The sequence below is a fragment of the Rhea americana genome, unplaced genomic scaffold, assembly GCF_003343005.1.
Source record: "Rhea americana isolate MKP2758 unplaced genomic scaffold, rheAme1 scaffold_77, whole genome shotgun sequence".
NCBI lineage: Eukaryota > Metazoa > Chordata > Aves > Rheiformes > Rheidae > Rhea > Rhea americana.
In genome coordinates, this window is record NW_028186945.1 from 1,999,348 (window position 1) to 2,024,205 (window position 24,858).

Consider the following 24,858-nt stretch of genomic DNA (forward strand, 5'->3'; position numbering starts at 1 on the left):
GAACAGAACTATAGAACAGGTGGGTCAAGTTTTTTAGGATAGTTCTTATTTCTTACTTTCAGTAATACTTTAATATAAAAACTCAGAAGTTTGTTAAACGAAGCTTGTAGATAATACAAAGCTGGAAAGCAATGTAAACAAGAGAGGAGTATCTTAAAGATAGAAATATCTGAAGGAAAACTGGATGATCTTAAAAGCTTGAGTGATAGAAAGCAGATGAAATTTAACAGTAAAATCATATGATCATCTGATGAGGGACTAAAACAAGAATTCTTGCTGCAAGCCATCATTTAGAAATGACAGAGATGAAAGAAAACCTGTCAATCACAGAACAGTAGTGAACCATCAATGTGCTGTGCTGTTAAAAAAAAAGAGAAAAGGCAAATTCACTTCTCTCATGCATTAAGCTAGGCATTTGCAATAGAGATAGATACACTATTGTTCTGGATGAGAGATGCTGGCAGTCTCCTGGTATTTTCCTGCTTATTCTGTTGAGTTTAACAATGTTGCCTGTATTAGCCAAAGTTAGGTTCTTCTATTTCATTGGGAACAGTTAGGTTTCTATCTGTTGCAGGATTTGTTGGGAAAACAGAAGAAGAGATAGTGYATAACCATGAATAAAATCACAGCCTTAAGCTAGAACTATGATATATGCTTCTATACACGTCTTAATGCGTACATCTGCCATTTCTGGCATTGTAACTGGTGGCTGAACAATATAAGTAAAGCAAGTTTTGTAGGGAAAGTTAATACTTTTTATTAGGCTAACTGTGGAAGAAAAATAAGCTAGATGAAGATAAGCTCATGTGCCCTGAAACTTGTGTTTTGTTCCCTCCAGGTATCTTAGTTGCCCTAACAAAAGATACTGCCTCTCCCTTAAAACCTTGCTGCTTCTTGCGAATATTTATACTTCGCACTAACCCTGCAGGCCTTGCTGTTCTGCTAAGCTTCTCCCAGCGAAGTAAAACAATAACATTCTTAAGCTATTTCAGCCTGTGAGAATTCGTTCCTCAGTACTGAGATTGCTGACATACAGTTTATAGACCAGTACACATAATTACATTAAAATAGAGTACCAATTTTCTGATGCTTTAATTATGTATTCCATTTACTTATGTTCACGTTCTTTTGAAAGGGAAAGACAGTAATGGTTGCCARTGTCCTCTGTAATAAACATACTAGTCACATTAGATTTCAGCATTGAAATCTTCATACATTTTAACTAGGACTACTGAAATATTAGCAATTCACTCAACTCTTTCAGTGCAAAAAAGCTTTTAAACAAAGTGTTACAGTAMTCGTTGCAGACTGCTATACACCCAGTGCTGTTAAAGTCAAGAAATAAGTGGCCTGTTACATGTATCCATACGTGGCCTAACTGCTACATTAAGATGGTTAGTTTATAAATCTCCAGTATCAAGACCTCCACCATTTTTATATTATCTTCTTATTTGAGAGATGACTGTGATGTACCATTTGCAGAAGACAGGCTGCTACAGCAAAACCAGGCTGGCAGGAAGAAGCCATGCATATTCCAAGCCCATAATTTTCATTCTCAGTTTTATAGTTCTTAAATTCTTGCAGTGCCAGAGATGAACAGTAATATAATCCAGGTAAAAGAAGATTCTTAGCAAAGTCTTAGATCTGCATGCCAAATGTAAGAATTTGCTATCAGTGCCAAGATTTATATGTTCCACAGGTACCCCAATAGGCAGGAGGGGGAATATCGTAAAAGACATCAAAAACTGTTTCATTATACAACGAATGCTTCCCTTGATTCTTCCACATTTTGCATGTCAGCTAGCTGTACAAACATGCTGGTTTTATGTTGTTTTGTTTTATTATTGAATTCTCTGTTTTTAAATATTATGTATATTTTAATTTAGAATTGTATTTCTCAATTTGAGTGATTCTAATATGCATTTTTCAAGAGTATCTTACAGAAATTAAGAACTACAATCTTAATAGGGATTCTTCCTGCTCATCCCTTGATATTGCTAAGTTATGTGATTGTCAGCTCTAGAATGGCCTTATAAATCATAGGTGCAGATGATATATAGGCTTTGGAAATCGTCATTAATGAACTTAAGAAAAAGAATACAAAATGTGGTTATATGTCATTAATAAATTTAGGAAAAGSAATATGATTGCCTGTATTAGGAGGAGACAATCCCAGCAGTCTTCCATTCGATTAGCTTACATTATGAAGGGATAATGTACTATAGTTTTGTTTTTTAATTTGATTTATCTAGCATCCATTCTACTATGAATTCACCCTCCATAAAGCACTAYTGGAATTTTGGAACCCATCAGAGTGCCTGATTCTGAGATCCACATTCAAAAGGGCTGTGAAAGTCTTGCTGTGAATAAAGTAGGAGATAGTGTCGTAAGACAGAAGAACATCTCTTCCTTTCAGAAGAACTTATGAAATATAATCTAACTGGTTTGCCAAAGAAAAAATGAGTAGTGCCCAAGATAACAGTGTAGAGCTTATCATTGACCCTCAAATTGTTTACCAGAAAAGCAGATAGCTTCATCATGCTTCATGTCTTTAAAGTATTGTTATGTGTCAATCTAAAGTTATGGGAGTTCCCCACARCTTCTAGATTCCAGAGGTCCAGTCAGTCCTAAAAAATTGAGGCATACCGAGCCACATTGGAATCAGAAATGCAAATGGATTCTTAGGCTTACTTTCTTTAGAAAATTTCTAGATAGAACAGTTTGATCAGTTCTAATGAAGTCATCTAAAAATATTTACATGCACACACAACTTTAAATAAATAAAGTACGAAAGAAGTTCTTAGCCCGCATTTCCAAGCCTTTGCTTAAGGCCAGTATTGTGAGTAATAGTATTACAGATGAGAATTTAAGTACATAAACAGAGCTCTTAGGGAGACAATTGAATGGCACATTCCTGCATTATGTCTATTTCTGCTTTTTAATGACTTTGAATACTAAGTCAGTCAAATTTGAAATTAAAAAAGTAGAAGATCTAAATTAAAAAAAAACTTTTTTTTTTTAAAAAAAAAGTAAATACTGATTCTCACAMCAGAAAAATTTGAAACAGTGATCAGTTCTCTTCTATTGGTAACCATTAGAATGGCACAAATTGAAATACAAGAAATTCCATTTAAACATTAGAAAACACTTTTTTATGGTAAGGGTGGTCAAGTGCTTGAAGAAGTTATTCAGAGAGGTTATGGAGTTAYCATCCTTAGAGATGCTCAAAACCTGACTGGACATGGCCCTGAGCAGCCTGCTGTAGCTGAGCTTGCTTGAGCGTGAAATTTAACTACATGATCTCCAGGGATCCCTGCCAAGCTCAGAGATTCTGTGAAGAACTTTTTTCTTCGATTTAATGACAGTCTTGTACAAGAACTGACCTCCCGCTTAGATATTTTTGAAGAACAACTTTATTCATTCAGCTATTTAACATCTACAGAATTTAGTTACCACTGGAAGAGCAAATAAAACAGCATTTTATTTGATATAACAGTACAACAAAGTAAGACAGACGTTTCATGTGATATTGGCCCGTTGACTTGCAACCTTTTGGTTTCTTCTATTATTGTTAGTTGATCTTTTTTTGTAAAAATTAAACTGATTTTCATATGTAATAATTTGCCATTCAACTGTATTTTCTGTCCATCTAAAAAATCCAAGATCCTAAAATTTATTTGGTAAACTAAAATTTGTAATACCTGTAATATTTATTTGGCAATGTCTCTCAAATTTTCTTTATGTAATTTTCATAGTTAAACATTAATGCARTGTTAAATTAAAAATATAAATGGAGGTTCTATGTTTTATTATTCATGCTCTTGACATATTGTTAATGGGCTCTTAAAAAAGTCATCTGTTATGTTCTTTTGCTGTCTTTGCTAATGAAAAGATGAACTTTCTCTAGGTTCTAATTGATTTTTAAGCCAAGTTCCTAGCATCAGTGAGTCAGTACGTTCCCGTTGTTTATAGCAGAGATTTAATGCCCATTAACTTTGATTCGGTTTCTCCTGAGTGGCTTTACATTCCCAGAAGATTAAATTGATGTAAATATTGTTCTCTTTGCAGTGAGGAGCTACGGAAAGAAGTACGACAGCTGAAACGTGAACTGCTGGAAGCAAAGCAGAGAAAAGAAGAAAGAACTGTAAAATCTAAAGAAAAGGAAGGTAAGAATATAACATAGCAGGTGATGTGTAGATTTCCAGTTGACATTCCAGTTTTAAAGTTGTTTAGTATTTTTAACGAAAAACATAGATGAATATGATCACTCTGTTKTTGAAATGTAGATTTCTTTTCAAAGAAAAGAGTGGTTTTCCTTAAAATTATAGACTAGTAATAATGAAAAGATCCTAGTATATAAGTAAGTTATAAAGGTAGCATTTATTCTTTCAAGCATTCTTTACTTATGTATGTGCAATTGGACAAGTTGCTAGATTTGAAATACTCTTATTATTGTGTATTTTTTGGTTAAGACATATGTACTCTGACTTTGAAAGCCTTCTTGACATTTTGACTCGGAGAGATACTTAAATGCACACAAAAAGTTACTAACTTAAGACTTTTACAGTTCTTCTGAATGATTCCAAGAGTCAATGATGCAAATTAAAACAGTCAGTTTCACATTTGTTTTCTGTAAACTTAGCAAAATGAGATCTTTAGATGCCCCCTTTTTAGTCAGACAAAATTTACATTTCATTTCTTACTAAATATGCTCAAATTGATAAGTCTGTAATGGTATGCAAAGTACATGTTTTGGTGTAGGAAGATGTAACACCCTGTACTAGATGAACTGAAGAAAATAGGCAAGTTTTCAGTCGCTCTAGATTTGTTGGACACATTTCTGGAGTGGATCCTTTGTCCTGGTTTCAACAGTAAAAGAAACCTGGAAGAAAATGCAAAATCATTTCTAGAAAATTATATATTTTGACACATAGTTTAAAGAGTAGTAGAAAGTATAACACCATTTTAAGAAATTAATGTGTGTTCCCTTGAATAATGGGTGAGCTTCAACAGCAACCAGTCTGACAAATTAAATTGCAGTATCTGGGACTCGTGTGTGAAAACTGAAACCATGTTTTACAAAGTAGTGGCTCTAAAAAGTTTCTAGGAATCATGCTTAGTCACTAAATGAATGTGAGCTGTCATTGGTAAGACAATAATTGCAGTTGTTGGACATACTGAGAAAACTCCAAATAGAAGTGTGGAAATGAAAGAGACAAGACCTATGTGCATATGTGGATACATAAATGGTACAGAGCAGTAGTATGCATGGCAACTGTAGTACCATTACTTAAACATTATATCTGTTATGGTGCCAATTACTTCAGAGGAGATACTGCAGCTTAATTAGAGGAAATCTACCTGTACAGTGACTGGCTAAAGTAATACTTGGACGATGCTCATAGTTAATACTATAGTATTGTTATGAAAAATGTCTTTTATTCAAGGCCAGGCAGTAGGGAAAAAAAGGAGGAGGAAACCTGTACTATGTAGCAGGTTTTTCGCCTGACATTTCACCTTCTGTGAAATGAATAACAGATAGGAGATAAACCTGTTGAAATTCTGTAGGTAACATCTAATGGTCAAAATATCCCTACTGTTGCTTTTTTGAGTATTGTCAGATCTGGTCTAGTATCTATTGAGAAAAGCATATGATAGGAAAGAGCCTATTCAAAACGTTCTTAGAGTTCCTAATTAAAAATTCTAAAAATAAACACGTACTAAAACTTAAGACAGGATTAAAAAGATGCTAAATGATATGCAAATGGTGGTGGGTAAAATGATAACTGGAAATCATTGTTAAGTACAATAACAAGAGAAGAATGAGCAAGAAAAGAGTTGCTCAAATGCTAAACAAAGAAGAAACAAGCTTGAATGCCTGTTTTACCTCAGTCTTTAGTATAGTGGTTAGCTTTGATCATAAGGTTACATACAGTCATAGAGAGGAAAAGCATTCAAGAACAGAAAATAGAGACTATTAAATAATAGTCTTTAGGTGCCTTAAAATCATTTGAACTTCATGAAATTTTTTGAGGCTTGTTAGCAAGTCCCAGAGACTTAAAGGAGTCCCAGAGATACTGACACTAAAAAAAAACGGTAACAAAAATGCTCCAAGAGAGTAGTTATCAGTTGCTCATAATCAAACTGAAAAGTGGGGTTCATAGGAATCTGTTATTAATGATTGGGGAAACAGGATCAAATACCTTTATTAAGTTTGCAGCTGAGGAAAATATATGGGGCAGGGAAAGGGAAGATGAAAGAAGAAAGAAAAATGCAAACTTGGATGCTAAGAGTAGAGTTCCATAAGCAGTTGTCCAAGTGAAGAGCTGAGTGGCTCACTCCCTTCCCTTGTACTAGCCCTAGTCCACACTGGAGCATTTGCTGATCTGATTCAGTTTATCAGCATGGAAAACCTCTGTTCCTTTTTTTCTTTACTGGAATAGTTTTGTTCCAGGTTAGTGGACTGAATCAGTTGACAGAGGTGAAAAGCCAGGTCAAAGTAAACAGAATATGTGACTTGGAAAAGGGGATGATTCAAGGGTGAAAAGAGATCTTTCTATTGTAGCAAATTGGCTTATCCTGTCTTGTGCAACTTCTGCTTAGAAATTGCCAGCTGCACAAACACAAGATGCTAGGTACCACTTACACAGCTTAGAATCTAAGAAATACAATAAATAGCTAACTGACTGCAAGTTGACAGTGCCATGCTTTTGAAAGGGACTAAAATGAAATGTATGAAAAAGGCACATTGTAAGCAAGGCAGAGTCATTGTCTGTTCAAGCTGAGCAGGGCTTCAGCCTTAGTACTTTGACCAGTTTTGGCCATTGCACTTGAAAGAAAGATGAGGCACTTTAAGAGAGCATACTAGAGAGCAACAAAGATGACTGATGATCTAGAAAGTTACATTTGAAGTTTGTAAGAACTGGAATGATTTAGTTTAGAGAGGAGATGACTTTGTAAAAGAGTACATTAATGATCTTTAAGAATGTTAAAGGCTACCATGGGGAGGTAGTAATACTATGGTATTGCTGTTGGTATTATTCTATGTAATCCTCTTGGAGAGGGCAGGAGATAATTGCAAGATAAGGCTTCAACTGCAGCTAAAGAGAGTTAGCTTAGATGCTAGGGAAAACTATTCGAATAGATGGTCTAGAAAATGAGTGGAATTTTTAATAGCAGATTAGACCGATACTACTTAGGGCTGGTTTAGAGACAGTTGATTCTGCCTAATCACAGAATGGTTGAGGTTGAAAGGGACCTCTGGAGATCATCTAGTCCAACCTCCCTGCTCAGCAGGGTCACCTAGAGCATGTTAGACAGGATCATGTCCAGGTAGGTTTTGAATATCTCCAGAGAAGGAGACTCTACAGCCTCTCTGGGCAGCCTGTCCCAGTGCTCTGTCACCCTCACAGGAAAGAAGTTTTTCCTCATATTCAAATAGAACTTCCTGTGTTTCAGTTTGTGCCCATTGCCTCTTGTCCTGTCACTTGGCACCACTGAGAAGAGTCTGGCCCTATCCTCTTGGCACCTTCCCTTAAGGTATTTGTAGACATGGGTAAGATCCCCTCTTAGTCTTCTCTTCTCCAGGCAAACAGGCCCAGCCATTGCAGCCTTTCCTTATAGGGGAGATACTCCAGTCCTGTAGTGCAGYCCTATGCTGGACTCTCTCCAGTAGTTCCATGTCTCTCTGGGAGCCCAGAACTGGACACAGTACTCAAGATGAGGCCTCACCAGGGCTGAGGAGAGGGGCAGGATCACCTCCCTCGACCTGCTGGCATCACTCTTCCCAATGCACCCCAGGARACCAYTGGCTTTCTTGGCCACAAGGGCACATTGCTGGCTCATGGTCAGCTTGTCATCCACCAGCACTCCCAGGTTTTTCTCTGCAGAGCTACTTTCCAGAAGGTCAGCCCCCAGCTTGTACTGGTGCCTAGGGTTATTTTTCCCTAGGTGCAGGACTTGGCACTTGCCCTTGTTGAACCTCATGAGGTTCCTCTCCGCCCAACTCTCCAGCCTSTCCAGGTCTCTCTGAATGGCAGCACAGCCCACAGGTGYRTCAGCCACTCCTCCCAGCTTGGTATCATCAGCAAACTTGCTGAGGGTGTACTCTGTCCCTTCATCTATGTCATTGATGAAGAAGTTGAACAGGATGGGACCCMGTACTGACCCCTGGAGGACACCGTTAGCTACAGGCCTCCAACTCAACTGTGCTGCTGATGACAACCCTCTGAGCTCTGCCTTTCAGCCAGTTCTCAATCCACCTCACTGTCCACTCATCTGACCCACACTTCCTGAGCTTACCTATGAGGATGTTATGGGAGACAGTGTCAAAAGTCTGGCTGAAGTCAAGGTGGACAACATCCACTGCTCTCCCCTCATTTACCCAGCCAGTCATTCCATCCTAGAAGGCTATCAGATTGGTTAAGCAGGATTTCCCCTTGGTGAGTCCATACTAATGACTCCTGATCACTTTCCTTTTCCTCCACATGCTTAGAGATGGTGTTCAGGATGAGCTGTTCCATCACCTTTCCAGAGATGGAGGTGAGGCTRACTGGCCTGTAATTTCCTGAACCCTCCTTCTTGCCCTTTTTGAAGACTGGAGTGACACTGGCTTTCTTCCAGYCCTCAGGCACCTCTCCTGTTCTCTGTGACCTTTCAAAGATRATGGAGAGCGGCCTAGCGATAATATCCACCAGATCCCTTAGTACTCGAGGGTGCATCCCATCGGGGCCAATGAGTCTGTGGGTGTCAGGTTTGCCTAAATGATCTCTAACTCGACCCTCCTCAACCAAAGGAAAAGTCTTCCTTTCTCCAGACTGTCTCTCTCGTCTCCAGGGTGTGGGATTCCTGAGGGCTGGCCTTAGCCGTAAAGATGGAGGGAAAGAAGACATTCAGCAACTGCCTTCTCTGTATCCTTTGTCACCAGGGCGCCCACCCCATTCAGTAGTGGGCCCGCATTTTCCCTGGTCTTCCTTTTGCTATTGATGTATTTGAGGAAGCCCTTCCTATTGTCCTTGACATCTCTTGCCAGATTTAATTCCATATGGGCCTTAGCGTTCCTCGTCACATCCCTTCATACTCTGACAGCGTTCCTATGTTCTTTCCAAGTGGCCGGTCCCTTTTTCTATATTTTGTGTGCTTCCTTCTTCTGTTTGAGTTTGGCCAGGAGCTCCTTGCTCATCCGTGCAGGTCTCCTGCCCCCTTTACTGGACTTTTCACTCATAGGGATGCACTGCTCTTGAGCTTGGAGGAAGTCTTGCTTGAATATTAACCAGCTCTCCTGGACCCCCCTCCTTCTAGGGCCCTAACCCATGGGATTCCTCCAAGTAGTTCCCTGAAGAGGCCAAAGTTTGCTCTCCTGAAGTCCAGGGTTGCAATCGTACTTATTGCCCACTTCCTTCTTGTTGGATCCTGAACTCCACTATCTCATARTCACTGCAGCCAAGGCTGTCCCCAGCCTTTACATCTTCAACCAATCCTTCTTTGTTAGTTCAAGGTCCAGCAGCACACTCTCCTCATTTACTTCTTCAGCACCTCTGTCAAAAAGCTATCATCAGTGCTCTGCAGGAATCGCCTGGACAGTTTGTACCTACGTGTGTTGTCTTTTCAGCAGATGTCAGGGTGGCTGAAGTCCCCCAGGAGAACCAGGGCCTGTGATCCTGAGCCTACCTCCTCAGGAGRAGGCCTCATCGACTTCCTCTTCCTGATCAGGTGACCTGTAGTAAGCACCCACAGCAGTGTCACCCATGTCAGCCTRCCCTTTRATCCTTACCCATAAACTCTCAACTCACTCTTCATCCACCCTAAGCAGAGCTCCAAAAATACACTCCAGTTGCTTTCTCACATAAAGAGTAACTCCACCACCTCACCTGGCAGGGATGGGCTTATTTTTCAAGTTTCTGTGAAGCACAAACTATTAAGTAAATCAAAAGAAAGGTAAACTGTGACCTCTAAAGAGGTCTTGATGAGGGTAGAGAAACTGAGCATAATTTTAGCAATGATAATAACAAGATGGAAAAATTACCGAGAAAATATTGTATTTACTATTGCTATGAATCTTTAAATCAAGCAATTAAAATAATGGGTTTGTAGATCTGCTAAAAATTAGTTCTTGGTGTTACTTCAGTAGGTAATTTTTCTATCTTTATCACATTAGGAGTAATAGCAGCATGTGTTGTGCCTTGGGATGCTTTGTGCATGTTTGTGACTTACAGGAAAAGCTAAGATTTTAGAAATACGTTTTAGATTTTTCAAGATAAATAAAAGACTTTTTAAAAATGTTAAAATAAATCTAATCAAAATATCAACTAAACCAGAATCTACCTAGAATTATCAAACACTAACATTTAGTGAGTAAATAACATGCTTAAATGATTTTAAATACTAAAATAATTAGGTGATGAAACTGTTTACAGTCTTCTGTTGGCTGCTTTTGTCCAGCCTTCAGCTGATGTCAATAGCATGGCAGCTGATGTCAGCATCAATTGGCATTTCTTAGATTTCTTTTCCTGTAGAGCCATCTTTCTGATTAATTACTGTGATTTATATAAAGTTCGTTAGTACAAAGTTTTGACTTTTGTATTCTACCTACTGCATTTCAGTATCGTTTTCCAGATGTCAGTTGCAAGCCTATCAACTTTTCTCTTGAATTGTACAAAACTTTTGATTTGTGTAGAAAGTATGGTTTATTGTAAAGGACCAAAGCTCTTGCAGAGCTTAAGATTAGCAGGAGAGAGTTATAATTGCAATAGGAATATTAACTAAAAGGTACAGCTACGTTAGTGTTTTACGACAGATCAGATGTGCTTTTATACATCTTTTGGATGAAGCTACACTGGAAGATGCATTCCAGGAGCACACTAATGACCTCCTCCTGGTAGTCCAAAACASAACACCCCCAGAGTCTGTAGTGAGGGTGTCTGGGCCCTGGCACACTGTTTTATTCCTCTTCCTCAGTAACACTGGCTGATGTTCAGGTAGCTAAGACTTTCTGTCTTTTGTGAATTGCCTGAATTTTAAGAATGTTGGAATCTGTCTGCGTTTACAACATAGCTTTTATTTTCATTATGGTTCAAATGGAGCTAAAATAGTGTTTTGAATTTCTTCTTTTTGATCTAGCCAAATATTCATATTTTTCTCTTAAAATCTTACAGAACATTTTAGTTCTGAATAATCAGCTTTGAAGAAGATGCAGATTAAAATTTAGGATATATGTTTGAACAGTTAAGAAGTAACTTGTGACTGCTAACCTGAAAAACTCCTGTCTTATAGCAGTGTTGGAATGGTAATTTAAGAAGTGAGATTTAATTTAGCAAGGACCTCTGAACTTGCTTAATGTTATTAATTGTAAACACACTTAGATATGTAAATGTTTGTAACTTTTTGTCATGTTAACATTGTGTAGTATCTTTAACTTGGCTTTAGTCTCACTAAAYTGTTTTTATCACAATCATCTCACTACATTGTGTTTTATGGTTAGTATGCTGCAGAAATGAAAACAGGCCTCAGTATTCATACTGGCTCTTATGACTACTGACAAAAAATATTAGAAAACTGTGAATTCATTAATCATCAAGAAACAAAAGTGAATGTCACACTAAATGCTAGATTCTACTTCAGGAAATTCTAGATTGGGGGAAGTAAACTATAAAAGAGAGTGGTACATAGAGGGAGCAAAAGATGTGAGAATGTCACTAAACATAAATTGGTAAATAAATTTTGACAAAGTATACTGCAAAAAAAAAGATAGCAATTGGATGGATTGTGGAAATAGATAAAAAACAAAGCTAGTAAAAGACTAGACATTTGTTAGGAGTTATTTAAAAGTTACGTGTGTAATTCAGGAAGTGAGATGGGAGGTAGAATCTTAAGTATTTAAAGACAATAAACATTAAGAATGAAAAAGTATACCTTTATTATGAAACGTTTATAATTGAATGATAGAAGAGAATTTAGAGATACTTTGAGTATAATATAGTAAACATTTATATTTGAATATAATAAAATCTAACTGTAATTAAACCTAGTGTTGTACCTGAGCAAGTAATTTTGATTGCCCAAAAGTTAAAAGCGTTTATTACATCTCTTTTAGTTCATGTCATTTTTAGTTTATTGGCCTGAATTTTCACTGATGCAATGGAATTGTCAACGTCCAGGAGAGTTTACAGAATACGCAACAGTTTACCTAGTCCACGTTAGTTTGCATATGAGAAATTGCATATAGATAGACTGCTATCAAGAAATAACTGTGTGTAGCAGATTTTTCCATTGTTCTCTGCCTATCCTCTTGGGGGAGTGTGGGATGGAGCGCGAGTTGTGACCTGCTTTATCGGGTATGTCTGCGCAGATGGTGCAGACACTTGCGCAGTGTCTGCTTATGCTCCGAGTTGGCTGGATTAGAAAAAATGCTAGTTCAGAGGCTATGTAACTGCATTAATATGACCCTGTGCTTGATTAATAAACCCTGCATTTCAGCCAAAGCTTGCAACCGTAAGGGTAGAAATTCACTGAAGACAATAGAGCAGTGTGAGAATAAGGCTTAGGTCACGCTGAACTTTTTGCAGAATCAGGGCTAATTGTTATGAGGCTACTGGCTAATTAATGGGTGGTGGCAAGACATCTATTTTACATCTACTGGCAGATCTTTATTGATATTGGTATCACATTTAATATCACTACTTAAATTGTTCATTTTAAATATTTGCCTACTTGAGTTTTTTACAAATTCAGAGCATTAAAGAAGATTGGGGGGGTGAAAATTAAAGTGTTTACATTGTTTAAGGAGGAGAGAGAGAAAAACCTAACTCCCTCCTTACAAGTTTGACTATAACCAGCTTTCCAATTTGTGAATAAGATTGTTGACTATGCCAGACCGCTGTCATGACCTTACTTTAAATAAGATGTTTTTCTTTTATGTGACATTTGCTGTTGTGATGCCAGAAATTACATCAAACATTACAATTTAAGTGCTGAATTACTTCAACATTTTGAAGTACTTAATCAAATATTTGAAAAAGATATATTTTTCAAAGTTTCGTAGTGTAAACCTGTGAATATATTTCAATGAAATTTACTTTAGACAAATACCATCTGCCCAGTTTTCAACTATTTGTTAGTTTTAAATGGCTTTAAAGGTTTATTTTAATTTTTCTTGTTAGAACAATTTTTAAACAGTCTGGTAATCTTTAGATGATGAAATTTAATTACCACGTGTGAGGAAAAAAAGCCACAAAATACTATAGGAGCAGTGAAACCTAGCAACTAGCATAGAAACTAACAACAAAAGGTAAGAATCCTACTGAGGCATGAAGTATTTTCTGCTTTATTTTTAATTGTGGTTAGGGAGCCAAATGATTGACATGTTTAGAAAGATCTTCAAAATGTATCAGGGACCCCAAATTATGTTTGTTTTTAAATCAATATATCAATTAGTTAAAATAACTTAAGATGTATTTTATTATTAAATTTGGGTATTGGTGGCACTTGAAAATGTGTTTAGGTCCTGTCTTATATAGAAAGATGCTTTCTTGCAGTCAGAGATTTTAAGAGAATTGTGCACCCTTGAGAAACCATGCAAATTCCAAAATCCAAATTTTGATGGTTTGGGTACTACACAGCAGAAATATGGGTAAGGATGAAGATTTTGCAGTATATATAGTTGTATTTTTATCGAAATATGCATCTTGAATCTGTCATCCTTGCAAAGTCTTCTGTTTTATTCCACTATCTCTAGTTTTATTTTTTCCTCAATTAATCTCTSCTAAAATAATACCCAGCATCCCTAGTCAGTCTCTTTCTCTCTGTGGCTGGTAACAGAATGCTTTTCTCTCATCTCTATCTTTCTCTTTCCAAAAGAGGACAAAAGCCTAGTAGTAAGCTAGCTTTGGTTTTAGTGGTAATCCTAAGCATGTGCTCAAAATCAACTGACATTAGAAAATTAATCACATATTAGACTTCTGTACGATGTGACTAAAAGCTGTCAAAGTTCAGAAAAGATTCAGTGGAGGTTTTCATGGTCACATTGTTGCACAAATCAGTGGACTCTGCTCACTCAAGCAATATTTTGAGGCTACAGGAATTCCTTCTAAGATTATATTGTTTGAGTTGACTAAGTGAACTAGTAAGTTTATTCTAGGAAAACTCTTGTTTTTTTCACTAGAGCAAACTTTAAAATCCAGTAATCAATCCAACTCTGGAAGCTCATACTATAAACAAGTGTATTAGGTTATTCATGGATAGTAAATATGTCCAGATTCTTTCTTCTAAACTCTTCAGGACAAACACTCTGGCTCTTCAGGGTCTAATGCAGGCCAGGGCTATGATAATAACAACTGAATAATAGTTAAAGATGTGAAGAAAACCAAAGTAATATTAGACTATACTAAACACAAATATACTGGAAGGTACATTATAAATTCTTTCAAACACATATATTCATTCATATCGTATCCAGTATTTATCATTTTTATGGCACTTTACAGTAAATTAATGTTTTTGTTTTCCGTAGCTAATATTTAAAAATGCTGGGAAAAAGTCTTTATTCTGGAAGAAGTGTGTTATCTATCTCAGATCTTAATTATAGAGACACTTCATGTCCTGTATCTGTCACTTCTGACGAGAATTCTGTTTTGATACACAAAAATCATTCAGCTGAACTTTTTCAGTTCAAGCAAGGAATTGCCTAATGTTTTTCAGTTTTTTTTTTTCTCTTCAATATTTATTCTACCTTTACTATACCTTTCTTGATATTTCTGTCCAGTAGCTCTTTTATCATGTCAACTGTGTCATCTGTGTTACTAACGATTGCACTGAGATACTGATTGGTCTGCCTTGTCTAAAATGTGTACAAAGCCTGCCGTAACAAATGGGGCTGGTCTGTAAGGATTTCTTTGTGCGCTCTCCTTGGTATCCCATCTTGCTTATGCATGAACTCATGATTATATACAGAGTGTGTGATGAGTTAAAAAATTAGTTTTGTGAAGTTCAGCATATCAGCATATCATTCATACGTAATGAAAGATGGTTTGATCTATTTGTCTAAAAATCTGCATGCTATTTGTACAGCCTTGAGAAAAAACATAAAGCAAAACTCTTTTTCTCTGTCCCAATATGTATTCTTTCCTATCTTCTGAAGGTTATTGTGTTTTTGGTAATACTTAGAGCAAATTCAACTGGTGGTTATTCCAGCAAATGTTTTATGCATAGCTTCATTATTTCTTCCTAAAAACAAAAACAAAATCTCTGGATTTTATACAGGCTTTACCTCGTTTGTTATGAGGACAGGCATTATTCCAAGGTTTGTCAAAATTGACATAAGAAAATGATAAAATAACAAAATTAATAGTGTAGAAACTTATATGCACGTTGTAATCAAATGCACATTTGGCTCAAAAATACTGTTGCCTTACCATTGTCACTATTTGTGTACCTACTAAGCCCCACTTGCAATGCTAGCAATTCAGGCCGGTGTGAAGGTCGGCCTAAGCAATGATCATATTTTTCTCATCTATCACAGTCAGCAGGCCTAGAACTAATATTCTGTGGTTTTCAAAAAACGAAGGTAAAATTCAGTTGCAATATTTAAAATACAGGGACACTGACGCAGCGTTTGCTGTATGTTAATTACACTGTTAAATTTATCAGGTGTTTTAGGAACTAAGCTTAAAATACCTTTATCATAAATTAAGCTTTATAATCTGCTCCACTACCTATTTAGGGTCTGATTCCAAACACTCAAAAGACTGCCATTCGGTTCAGTCTTTGCTACACTTCTGCAATTTTGTAGTTAAACACTGACTTCAATTGAACTGTTCCCAATTTAAGTGTGAGGAAAATAAACCCTTCTGTATTTTTTTAAAAAATCAATCTCTTCCTTTCTGGTTTAAAGACTTCTGAGTCTCCTCCTTAGTTCCAGGCTATCATTGGAAACCATGTCTCAAATACAATGTTTTAGGTTAGATTACACCATCAGCTTGGCATCTGTTACCCCTTAAAGGAATATTTCAGGAAAGCAGAATAGCAAAATCTGTCTGAAAGAAAGTAAATTACTCAAATGCTAAAGTTTCTGTCACAGTGAAATGAAGGATCTCTTGGCAGTAACTCTAACTGAGGTAAGTTGCAACCTGCTTAGAAATTCTATTAAAAGTAGGATTAAGTGCATTTTCAATAGGAATTTTATTTTCCACCTTCCTTGAAGAGATAATGTGAAAATAAACTTGTTCAAACGAAGGAAAAAAATCTTTCCTATCCTGAAGTTACTTGCAGTTCATGAGGGGATGTCTCTAGGACAAAACTGCAAGATTCCTGTAACTGATTTAAACTAGCATCTTCAGCATCCTGCAGTACTTAAAAAAACATATCAGTGTTATTTCAGGCATGTGTGCAATGCCACTCCCTCATCTTGTTTCATCTGAATAAATCCTTAGAGATTCAGGTGTTTTGGAGCTTAAATATTTTAATACAAATGTAATGAACTTTTGCTGGATCAACGAGCTGAATGTGAGTTAACTGAGCCTGATGTGAAGATCCATCATACAGTGCTCTAGTTCTTTTTTCAACTTATTTGCAAAAGATTTGGAGAGGACGGGAGGTGCTGACTGACAGATATGAAGTAGTAGCCACCCAAACTAAGTTTGCATTTTTCAAAGTGTTCTTCCTTTATATGCTTGTCTATTCCAGATGTTTTATTTTGCATGCTAGTTATCTGTGTTTGTTCATGTAAACACAAAATAATTTTATCAAAGTATTTGCTACTTAATAAAGTTGAATGAGTTATATTAAAAAGCAGTCAGTACTTGTGGTTTTGAAATTACCTTATTGTGTGGAGTTTTCAAAAGTTTTGAAATGTGTTAGAAACTGATTGACTTAGAGGCTCTTGAAAATCCCTGTTGTTGTATTCCTTGCTTTTAATGTTGAGTAATAGGTTGTAAGACCTCATGGAGAAGTACAAGCGTGTCTCTAAGTCATTTTAATGAAAGGTGCAGAAATATGATGCATACAAGTGCATAACTGTTTTGGTTGACTCACTCTGAGGTTAGTTCAGGTGAGTCTAATTATCTTTCATTTGATTTATAAAAAGGCAGAGAGAGTGAAGTGCAGGACTAGAAAAACCCTGGTAGGAGAGACCCAAGGAACAATAATCTTAAGAGAAAGTTTGAACTAAAATTCAAATTATTTGTGTTAGCAGAAAGTAACAACTGAGCATGAAAAAATACACAGGCACCCTACTTATAGGAATTTAATTTATTTGAGAATTATATTTGAGCTGGACTAGATTGGACTAAAATCTTAGTCAAAGATGACGTATGCCTAAGAATCACATTCTTTCATTTCAGCATTTCAGCATATGCATATTGTTTGGATCACAGTCTTCAGATGTTTATGGGTGGATTGAGACTTGCATTTTACTTATGAAGACATAAGTTTTCAAGAACACTGAGGTCGTTTTTGTCATTAAAATGTCACAGTTATACTCCTTACCATAAGGTACTTGAGATTCTTTTCAAAGCCTCCCTTCAGTCAAATATCACCTGAAAAGTTGTTTTCTATAGGAAAGCTGGTGGTTTTGTAGCTCAAATTATTTATCTAATTGCTGAACATTAGTAAAACAGGGCAGTATGTTGTTTCTACTAGTCAATAAGCTTGATTGGATAGACTTGTTTATGCAAAAACTATAGTGTTTTATCTTCACAAGGGTTTGGTCTTAAGAATTAAGATTTTTTTAAATTTATTTTATTGTTAGAGAAGACTGAGGAAATAGGGGGAAAGATAGAGCTGAGCCATTATGACTTACAGTTTCGTATTGTACTTCGTTATTCTTTTCAGTTCATTTTGTATTACAATGCATGAGATTTTATGGCAGACTTTATATTTTATTCATGCATTCTATGTATATACTTTTATCTTTCTTCGGCCATTCTAGAAGTTTTTTTTTCTTTTATTTCCCTGCTATTGCTGTTAATCCTCTGTTTAGTCTCTGTTATATCCAGTATGTCAACTAGAAAACAGGGTCGGGGGGAGGACAGCTCTGTATAGTATTCTGAATATTCTATTAAAATGTTTTCCCAGTTATTTTTAAATACATACATGTAACATTCATTTATCCTAATAGCTATGAGATTTTGTTTATAAAATTTTATAAACAATATATATTTGATATAAAAATAGTACAAATTTATTTCTTCTTATTCTGACATGCTGTGTTTATAAACTTTGTAGAAAGCTTTAAAAAAACAGAGAATTTCTGATTCCAAGGTGAATTTTTCTCTGTAAGCCGTTGTCCAAAACAAGCCTGATAAAGCGTTTGATTTAAATTTTGTACTTCAGCAAGCTGTACATCATGAAATCTGTTGCACCAACTTCTGCCATAAATATTTACTTTTTCATCTTTTGGAATGGACATCAGGAGATTTGTTTCTCAGGCAGAAAGGAGGTTTTATTTTTCTATTTGTTATCAGGAATAACAGTCTTAAAAAATATCTGTAAATATGTTTCAAGTATACTAAACCAATATGTGAAATGTCTTTAATGCCATTTTAGAAGAAAAAATGTGAAAGGAAGTTGTTGATCAATTTTCAAATTTATTTAAATTATTAATTTATCATAGTAGTGGATATTCTATGAAAAATAAACTGTTAAAGATAAATGAGAGTAGCCATTGGCTACTACAGATATAGTTTGATACTATGGAGACCTTTCCAGATAGACAAGATGGAATAGTATATAGTTTATAGTGGTTTAAAAAAAAAACAAAACTTGATACTAAATGAAAAAGTGACTGAAGTTGCAATAAAGATGTGGAGTGTTGGTGACAGCAGCAAAACAGCTCTTTGAATACAAGTATGTTTGTGATTTAATTCCATAGCATGTTAACAGTACTTCACACAACACTTTTAATCCTGGATTTACCAGAGCAGGTTGACTGTTTCACCTTACTTGTTCCTCTGGCTTTCTGCCGTTCTTTACCGCTCAGTAGAGTCAGTCTTGTGGAATCCTCTGTAAGGAGCAGCTTCTCTCAGTGAAGAGTCAGAGGGGTGGAAGCAGTTATCTATCTTCCATTTCTTCTGATAGAGGCCTCCCTTGGAGGAGTAAGGCATGTTCATAAGTATTCTTAGTTCTGTAGCACAAAAGTCTTGAGTGCTAAAATCTGTTGATCACAGCGAAGAACTTGTCAGCTATTACTGCCCCAGCATTATTTGGACTAGTTTCACAACATACATGGAAGGAATAGCCCCCCTTCTTCAGTTCTTGTATCTTGGCAGATGTGCCCATCTCCGTGCTGCTTCTTGAGATACAGAAATCTTCCAGATACTGTATTGCCACTGAGGTGCCATTTCCAAGCAATCAGAAGGATCAGCTCTTTCTGCCTTTAAGGACAATCACATTTGCTAGAAAGAAAATAATGTTCCCCAGAAAACTGAGACTAAAAAAACTTGATATACATTCTTGGAAATTCATTAGCTGATCATAGGTGAAATCGTGGGCTTTGGTAAGATGCTCAGGAAGAAATACTGTCTTCCCTCAAAAAACAAGAAAAATACAGAAGCTGCCAGATGTGCAAGAGTGTGAAATTCTTATATTTTCCCTTTTATTTCCCCACCCATTATTTATGGCAGATACTGCAGCTTGAATGGGGGGGGGAGGGAGGAAGGTCATGGTTTGGGACCGTGATGAAAAAGCAGTAGATCACTTGGACAAGAGTTGGCTTTAAAAGCTCCCTTGTTTTGCATTTGAGACTGCCAGCTGACTTCACTTTTTGATAGATCTTACTTCTTCACTACTTTGCTCTGTGTACATCTGAGGAAGTAATTACAACTGTGTCACATACCCTCCTGATTTCTTGGCCATAGCTGACAGTTCATGCCAGCTTGTCCATCCAAAGCTTATGGCCTGTTTTGGGATTATTTATTCCTTAGATCACTTCCTTTCATTTGGCAGGAGGCAACTGCTTTGATAGTCATGACTCATATTTTGATKCAGGGAACTGCTCAGCAACTGTGGAGAGTATTGTTTCTATTGCACTCCTTCTGTATAGGACAGCTGTGATGGACAGTTTGCTCCTGGAATAGGAGTTCACATGGATGGCCTAGGAGCTCAGGATTACCTGTCACCATAGGAGAAGAAACTATAAATTAGTGTTCCAGAATGCAGAAGTGTTGCAAAATGCCTGAAGAGTATTCTGCTCTGCCCTTTCAGGGTCATTGTGTACASACAGTGGTGGACATTGCCAGCATGATATTCCTCCTCAACAAGTCACATGGTCTAAAGTCCTCACTGCTCTGCAGAGCAGCAACAAACTGTGCCAGAAACTTGAATCATCTGGTAGTAGTTTGCTTGTTATGCACTCTGCATACCTCTGCAGATGGTTGGCCTCTCAGCTAAATCATAAATGGGAGATCTGTTCTGATAGTCTSAAGGCTATCTTCCAGGATCGTGAATGCCCTAGGTTAGACTTGTTCACCTCAGATGCCATCAAAAACAAAGTTTTGGCTCTCATACCAGTTCCTTGTTTAGAGGTTAGGATGACATGTGTTTACATTTCCACAATGCCCCCACCAAAGCCCTTTGACTTCAAGGGTGTTGCTTGGTGTAAAGTAAAAGAGGTGCTGGTGGTGCCTGTCGGGCAAGACAGTTCTGGTATCACCCTCTATTTCATATATAACCTAGGAAGCTCTTTTCTTCCTTCCTCATCCTGTCTCACTTGTAATCTAAATTGATATTGCTGATTTTTTTAGTCTTTCAGAATTAACGCTGGGAACTAATTTCTGTATTACTTTTAGGAGATATCCAAGCCCATCATACATCCCATCATACATCTCAGCTAGGGAGATAAACATCTCAGTTTTAACTTCCTTAGGGCATATTTCATAGCTAAATAATTACTTTGTTCTTTCTGCTGCCTTTTCTAAGTTAAAGATGGAGAAAAATAGTAAAATCTGGACAGTATATATTGGGGAGAAACTTTAAAATACTAAATCCTAACTTAGTCCTTTTAAAGGAAAGATAGATTTCATTAACATATTAGCAAAATGATTTTTGAAGTATTTTAATGAGTTACTAATGAATTTAATGAGTTAATAATGAGTGATCAGGCACAGTGAGGCCGAATTAAGAAACTGACCATTTTAAATAAACCCTTTAATTCACAGAGCATTCATAAAGTATCTAGCATGATTTTAAATCACATTATGGAGCTAAATGTTGACATAATTTAAATRTCATAGTAGTAGTTAATTCCAGATAAGGTCTCAAAACAAATTTCACAGAATTTTGTGATGAAAAGATTAATGTTTTCCTTCTCACTGTGGCAGTTCCAGCAAAAGGAGATCTCCCTGTAAAATTAATTCTTCAACTGTCTTTAAAAGAAGAAAAACAATTCATACAAAAGCATGCACCATCCATTTTCTTACTCTAATCATTATGATTTCAATTTTTAATTGTTAATTAGTTTTAGTGCTTTTATTAATTGACTAGTGATGATTTATGTCACTTCTATAGCATGCTTGATTTTATATTGCTTGAATATGAAGTGCTATAAAATGAAGCAGGCAAGTCTTGAAAACTTTCCTCTAGGAACCGTGCTCAGTGCTGGAACTGGACTGTATCAGCTCTGAGGCCTCAATAAGGCAATATTTCAGTATGGCACTGGCTTTATGACTTAGCTGATAATATTTCAGTACTCCGCCTTAGATCCTCTCCTACAGAGTTTCTGCTCAGACTGACATTCCTCAGCTTGTTTTCTACTTTATTGCTCCACAGTATAATACTCTGTGTTCATCCTTACTCAAATCATCTGCACCAATTTAATTTCAAACCACTGCTCCAGTTCATGAAGATCTTTTGAATTTTAGTTTTGTTCTCCAGTCTGTTTATATCTCTTGGTTTCTCTTGCTTTCATATTGCCCTCAAAGTTAATAGAGGTACATTATATTGTATTTTCCAAGTGATTCTTGAAAATACTAATAATATTGGACCTGAGACAGACTCCTGGGGATCCCCACTTGTTTGGGTTTTTTTTTTTCTTTCTACCTTGACTCTGAGCCTTTATTAACTGCTCTCTATGTTTTCCCAACCACTTAAGCACTCACTATACAGTAGTTTTAATCAAGAAAGTGTTTCTGTAGCTTGCTTATGAGAAGGTCATGTGTGAGAGTATCAAACACCTGAAGTTTAGATAGATGACATCTGCCACTTCATCTGTATAGGAATTATACMGTTATAGGAGATACAGCTATAATAAGATACATTTTGGTATGGCAAATGGATGTGTATTCACCATGTGAAGTTGAATATGAAAGAACAAAAAGAATCAATTATCATGGGTACCRGCAAGGAGCTCTTTCTCAGCAGAATCCAGAAGGTATTCCACATAACTCTATATTCACCTAGCAGGTACTTTTCTACTTCATGAAATCTCCTTTTCAAGATAGTACACTGAGTAATATCTGTGCATGCACATAAAGTGGATGAGAACAGAGATGCTTTTTCTGTGAAAGTAAACTTTTATAAACTTACCCATGTTGTGGTAATGTAATAGTTTTCAGAGACAACATGGAGTAAAAGAAACATTTCTTTAAAATCAACTATAACAAATATAATTTCACAGGGCCAAACGGATTTGGCTGTTCAAGAAAGGTAGTCAAAAATTAAGGAAAATTTATTAAAAGGATTTCAGTAGTTCTCAACATTTTGGATCTTAATACCAGAGTTTTTAGTTCTGTTACCCTGCTTTCACTGGCTGTATAGTAAAATAAAATTGACACACAARTTTTTGGACTTACTGACTACCCAATACCATGTCTGTCTTTTTGCTTTTTGCTTTTTTTTTTCTTGTTTGAAATAGCAGATCTTTCTCCTTGCTGAGGATGCAATAGATCTGAAAGATTTTAAGGAAGTGTTTTGCCTGGTATTTCAGAAGGTCACACACAAACTTCAAAATGATATTAAATCATAAAACCCAATGTATTTTATTTAACAAAGTGTGTTTCCTTATTCAGAGGAGGAACCTACTCCAAACAGTATTGTTGAAGAATACCTTCAGGAGAAGAGAAAATAYGAAGACAAGCGAAAGCAGCAGCCAAAGAAAGGGGTCTCTCGTGAAGATCAGGTAAGAGTTTGACAAACTAAGGAGCAAAGAGTTCTGAAAAGTTTTATTATTTCTTCAATTATGATATTTTAGACTATACTTTTATATATGTTTCCTATGTTTCATTTTATATAAAACAAAGTATCTTATTATAATTTCTTACATAAAAAGGGGGAAGGGGGTGATGCATGCACTTTGGTCTCCTGTTTGGATTACTCAGGTACAGAATTGTGTCACGTTTCTATGCTCTATGTTTCCTGACCAAAACCTATCAATTTTTATACACGAAAGTGCCATCAGTTTGGTCATTAAAACCAAAAAAGGAAAAGCTGCCCATGCAGAGCTATTCTTGACTACATTTACCAGGAGTTTGCATTTCTATACAATGCTTTTCTTGGCTCTGCAGCTTTCTGTAAGATAACATTGGGACAGAAGTTTGCATGCTTGCTGAAAAAGCTGTATATTTTACATTTCAACTTATATCTTAAAGAGATTAAATTCAACCCTATCTTTGGGCATTATGAAATCAACAAAAAATAGCTTTTAACTGCACTGTAGAAAAGCTTTTTAAATATAATTAAATTTATATTGCAAAGTCGGTTTGGATGTATGTCGACTTTACTGTGCAAATATAAGCAATGGGAAGTTTGATATAAATATTTGTTTTTTCTAAAATAGCAAAGTTTGGACCTATTAAATATATGAAACTGCCTATGAAGTGGAAAATAGCATTAATCTAAAAACTGATGCGTATGTTTATAAGAGCATGTCAGTTCAGCAATGAAGATGTTACATTCAACTGCTGAAGCTGAAAGAGTTTGGAAATTTGAGGCTTAATGACTTCAAAGAGAGGCTGACAAATCTTTATACATGTAGCAAGCTGATTTAGCTCTAAACTAAGAAGTTTTTGGAAATTTATAAATTCAAAAACCCATTAACTTTGACTGAAAGGGTACTAAGCCTTTGCTGGCAAATTGGATCAAGGGACTTAAAACTACTTACCGTGAGTTTACATCAGCCCTGTCCTGAGGGAAAAAGGACAAGATGACAGGAATATATTTTTAGTAGAAGATAATTTTATTTATGTAGCCCTGCTAGAAACTATTCAGCAATAATTAATCTAGTTCTTTGTAACCCATTTCACTTAAGAAAGGCCTCTTTTAGCCTCACATCTCTCCTACGTGGTTCTACAGCTCAATACTATTTTCCTCCCTCTGTACAAGAGTTAGAGGGAAGGAGAGGTAAATGTCTCCATAGAATTATAGACATTGGAAGTCTTAACGTTATAATATTACCAGCATGAATTTATAAAGAAATGCCATCTTCATGATGGCATCTGATCACTCACTGTACAAATACCTACTAAGATATTCGAAAGTTATTTCTGTAGTCGAGTCTATATACAGGAGTGTGGCACCAGACAAAAATAGATGAGACATATGGAATGTGGCGTTGATTGGTCAGGATTTCAGGTAAAAGAGGTTAGTTTGTTCTCATCTAATGGCTTAGGCAAAGATTGCCATCTCAGATGTTGGAAGTATAGGGTTTGTTTGCAATAGTACAGAAAGCTATAGAACTTGTCGGATGTGCAGGCTCAAATATTCTTGAAATTTTCCTCCCCCTCATTTTAAACAGAAGATTAAACAGGAAATAAAAAGAATAAATGCAAAAAAACTCCAAAACCCACTATTGGCAATGCTTAAATATGTTTTTTGAAAGAATTTAAAAGCCAGGAAACTCCTAAAGTTAAGATTGCTCCCAGAAGGAAATTTGAC

General features: G+C 36.2%; 1 protein-coding gene across 1 annotated transcript in view; it reads left to right on the plus strand.

The window, feature by feature from the left end:
* The window catches only part of CWC27 (CWC27 spliceosome associated cyclophilin), a 109,028-nt gene that overhangs the window by 66,126 nt on the left and 18,044 nt on the right, over nucleotides 1-24,858 (plus strand). Inside the window, exons 11-12 of the mRNA XM_085322421.1 lie at nucleotides 4,069-4,166; nucleotides 22,995-23,104. Coding sequence (XP_085178547.1) covers nucleotides 4,069-4,166; nucleotides 22,995-23,104 — 208 coding nt within the window. The remainder of the gene's footprint in view (nucleotides 1-4,068; nucleotides 4,167-22,994; nucleotides 23,105-24,858) is intronic.